Below are 4,364 nucleotides of genomic sequence, written 5' to 3' on the forward strand. Positions count from 1 at the left end.
GCCTGCGCTGCATCTGCCAGGCTGCTTCCCTCAGAGACAGGGATCAGTTCATTCGCGCGATCTCGCTTCTCCAGCTGGGCAATGAGCTGTTCTTTGGTGAGCTTCCCAATGCGCACCCCCCTCTGCTTGCACAGCTCCACCAGGTCGCTCTTAAGCCGCTTGGCATACATCTTCCTGCTGGCCAGTCACAGGCCTGGGTGCTCACCGCTCCCCACAGTTTCCAGGGAGACCCCTAGTGTGCCAGCCCTTCTCGAGGTCACCGCCTCTCTGCCAGGGTCGAGCTGCAGACTTCTCCGCCCCTGGGACCACTCGCTGCGATCCCCCGGGGGACCCTGTTACTGCAAAAGTCCTTCTCGCTGGTCACACACTCCCAGGGGTGATAACCGTCTCTCTCTGACTCCTCAGCACGCCTGGTCCCCGTCAATCCCCCTTCGTTTTACTTCTCCCCAGTCACTTACTGCAGGAAGCGCCGTCCACGGGGTGCAGTAGATCCCACCGCTGCCACCAGTTGTCACGGAGTGTGGGGGGACTCGGGGCCCTGCACCCCCGGCGTCCTGGGATTCACCATGACTCTCAGCCAGCCAGTAAAGCAGAAGGTTTATTTAGATGACAGGAATGCAGTCCAGTACAGGTCTTGCAGGCACAGACAACAGGACCCCCTCAGTTAGGTCCATCTTGGGGTCCCCGGGCACCCTAGCCCCCTTAGGGAATCAGAGCCCTGTCTGCCCCAAGCCCTAGTCACTAGCCAGCTTCTCCAACTCCCTTTGTTCAGTTTCCCGGGCAAAGGTGTCACCTCGCCTCCCCCCCTTCCTGGGTTCTCATGTTACATGCTCAGGTATTCTCCTTCAGTCATTCACCATCCCCCAATGCAGACCATCCTAGCCACACTCCCCTGTCAGCATTCACAGACTACTTTAAGAACAGTCTCAGTTCGTCACAGGGGCCCCCTTGGCCCCCCATTTCCGAGGTAGCCGAGCACACCCATCAGGGTGAGGCATGCATTGGGCACTGCCTGGTCCGGTGCGTCACCTCCCTGCCCGGGTCCCCCTGCCCCTGGACCCACCTCCATCCGCCCCAGGGGTCTAGCTACAGACTGGCAGGTAACCGGGCAGACAGCTCTTCCCTTGCGCTCTGGGGGCAGGGATCCCCTCCGGGCTGGGCTGTTCCCCAGCTCACTGGCTCCTGCCCCTCCTGACACCGGGTCCGGATCCTTCCCAGCGGCTCTGCTGCAGGACCCCAGCTACCAGCCCCCCCATCCCGCCGGTGTCGCTGGGCAACTGGCTGCAGTGTGGGAAACTCCCCCCACGTCACGCAGCCTTCAGCAGCTGGGGGGTCGCCCCACACTGACAAGAGTCTCGGTCCAGGATCTCTCCCCCCTGACCACCCCCATCCGGTCCCACTGGGGTACGAGGGGCCTGAGCCCAGGGGTACAAGCAGACGTATCCTCTGGGCTTGGGGTGGGAGCCCGTCTGCACCCTCCTTCCCTGGCCAGCTCTGCCTCCGGGGCTGGTGGGTGGCTGCTTCCTCCCCAGGGCTAGACACAGCTCGACCCACTGTCTCTGCTCCGCCACATTAACCCTGGGCCAAGATTTCCTGTGTCTCTGGGCCCTGCACCCCTGCCCTCTCTGCCTGCAGCGACCACCCTCGGCCTCTCCTCCACCTCCGGATTCCCCTGAGTCCCACCCGGGGACGCCTCGGTGGGTTCCAGCTCCGTCGCTGCGCGCCCCAATCCAACCCACAGGGGCAGGGACCCCAAGCTGTCCCAGAGTCCCCGGCTCCCTGCAGCCTCTGGGAGGAACCCCCTTCAGGGTGATAGCCCGTCTCGGGGGTGCGCTCTCCCTGCGGGGTCAGGCCCTTGGCCCCGCCACCTCCTGGGACCGCACCCCTGAGCCCCCAGCAGCCTGGCTCTGCCGTGGGCCCCACGGGGAGTCCCCTCACTCTGATAAAGAGCACGGATCTCTGCACACGTCCGCCCTCCCTGCACGCACACTCCTGATACACACACCTCCCAGATCTCTGCACACTCCCGATCCTCACACACACATGGATCTCTACACACGTCCGCCCTTCCCACATCCAGAGGGAGCAACACCCCCCGATCTCGCCACCCCCAGAGGGAGCAACGCCCCCAATCTCTAGCTGCAGGGACTCTTCCAGCGTCACACAGGAGATGTATTGAATGTCTGGACCCAGCCCAGGCAGTTCTCAGGGCCCTCGGGCCTGGCCAGCTGGGTCTGTCCCGTCCCCATGGGTCCGGCTGCTCCTTGTCCCCTGCCCAGCCCCACCCCGCCCCCTCCTTCCAGCCGAGCCCCCTAAATCCCCTCCCCCACCCGCCCCTCCTCCGCCCTTTGTCTTCAGTCCCAGGTTGACAGGCTGCTGGGCCCCTCTCTGCCGTCCTTTGTTCCCCCCTGGCTGGACCCGGCTGGTCAGGTCCCTGGGCCCCTCTCTCCTCAGCCCATTGCCCCCCCCCCCCGCCCCGGCCAGAACCGGCTGCTCCCGAGCTGGGCTGGGCCCCCCGGTCACCAGTCGCTGGGTCCCCAATCTCCAGGCCGGTGTCCGGGATCCCAGCTGCTAGGCGAGGTCACACCTGGTCCTGTGCAGCACACAGGGAAACTGAGGCACACACAGTGTTCATGCAAACCGTTAAGAAAATCCCCCACTTCGTCACACAGGGAGCTGACAAAATTTGCAGATGATACAAAACTACTCAAGAGAGTTAAGTCCCAGGCAGACTGCGAAGAGCTACAAAAGGATCTCACAAAACTGGGTGACTGGGCAACAAAATGACAGATGAAATTCACTGTTCATAAGTTCAAAGTAATGCACATTGGAAACCATAATCCTAACTACACATATAAGATGGGGTCTAAATTAGCTGTTACCACTCAGGAAAGATCTTGGAGTCACTGTGGATAGTTCTCTGAAAACATCCACTCAATGTGCAGCGGCAGTCAAAAAAGCGAACAGGATGTTGGGCATCATTAAGAAAGGGATAGATAATAAGACAGAAAATATCATGTTGCCTCCATATAAATCCATGGTATCCCCACATCTTGAATACTGCGTGCAGATGTGGTTGCCCCATCTCAAAAAAGATCTATTGGAATTGGAAAAGGTTCAGAAAAGGGCTACAAAAATGATTAGGGGTATAGAACGGCTTCCGTATGAGGAGAGATTAATAAGACTGGGGCTTTTCAGTTTGGAAAAGAGGAGACTAAGGGGGGATATGATAGAGGTCTATAAAATCATGACTGGTGGGGAGAGAGTAAATAAGGAAGTGTTATTTACCCCTCCTCATAACACAAGAACTAGGGGTCACCCAATGAAATTAACAGGCAGCAGGTTTAAAACAAACAAAAGGAAGTATTTCTTCACACAACGCACAGTCAACCTGTGGAACTCCTTGCCAGAGGATGTTGTGAAGACCATGACTATAACAGGGTTCAAAAGAGAACTGGATAAGTTCATGGGGGATGAGTCCATCAATGGCTATTAGCCAGGCTGGGCAGGGATGGGGTCCCGAGCCTCTGCCAGGAGCTGGGAATGGGCAACGGGACAGATCACTGGATGGTTCCCTGTTCTGGTCGTTCCCTCTGGGGCCCTGGCACTGGCCACGTTGGCAGACAGGACACTGGGCTACATGGACCCTTGGTCTGACCCAGTCTGGCCGTTCTCATGTTCTTATGTCGCTGCCCCAGAACCAGAAGCCTACCTCAGAGGAGATCCTGCTGATCGCAGAGCAGCTGAACATGGAGAAGGAGGTGATCCGTGTCTGGTTCTGCAACCGTCGCCAGAAGGAGAAACGCATCAACCCCTGTAGCAGCACCCCCATGCTGCCCGCCCAGGGCAAGCCCCCCGGGTACGGCCCGCACATGGTACGTACCGACACCCCGGGTACGGCCCCCACATGGTACGTACCGACCCCCCGGGTACGGCCCCCACATGGTACGTACCGACCCCCCAGGTACAGCCTCCACATGGTACGTACTGAGATCCCGGGTATGGCCCCCACATGGTTCATACCGACCCCCAGGTACAGCCTCCACATGGTACGTACCGACCCCCCGGGTACGGCCCCCACATGGTACGTACTGACACCCCGGGTACGGCCCCCGCATGGTACGTACCGACACCCCGGGCACGGCCTCCACATGGTACCTACCGACCCCCCCGCCCCAGGAACGGCCCCCATATGGTATGTACTGACCCCCCCCCCGTATGGCTCCTACAAGGTACATACTGACCTCCACAGTAGGGCCTTCACTAGGCTGTATGTATGGACTCCCCCCATTACCGCCCCCATGTGGTATGTACCGACCCCCCTCTGGGTATGGCTCCTACCACCCCAGATATAGCCCTCACAC

At 59.8% G+C, this 4,364-nt stretch overlaps 1 protein-coding gene across 1 annotated transcript in view; it reads left to right on the forward strand.

The window, feature by feature from the left end:
* The window catches only part of POU2F2 (POU class 2 homeobox 2), a 13,501-nt gene that overhangs the window by 6,353 nt on the left and 2,784 nt on the right, over window positions 1–4,364 (forward strand). Inside the window, exon 2 of the mRNA XM_026660176.1 lies at window positions 3,699–3,875. Coding sequence (XP_026515961.1) covers window positions 3,699–3,875 — 177 coding nt within the window. The remainder of the gene's footprint in view (window positions 1–3,698; window positions 3,876–4,364) is intronic.

Source organism: Terrapene carolina, unplaced genomic scaffold (assembly GCF_002925995.2).
Source record: "Terrapene carolina triunguis isolate 2854851 unplaced genomic scaffold, T_m_triunguis-2.0 Scaffold718, whole genome shotgun sequence".
In the NCBI taxonomy this organism is placed as follows: Eukaryota; Metazoa; Chordata; order Testudines; family Emydidae; genus Terrapene; species Terrapene triunguis.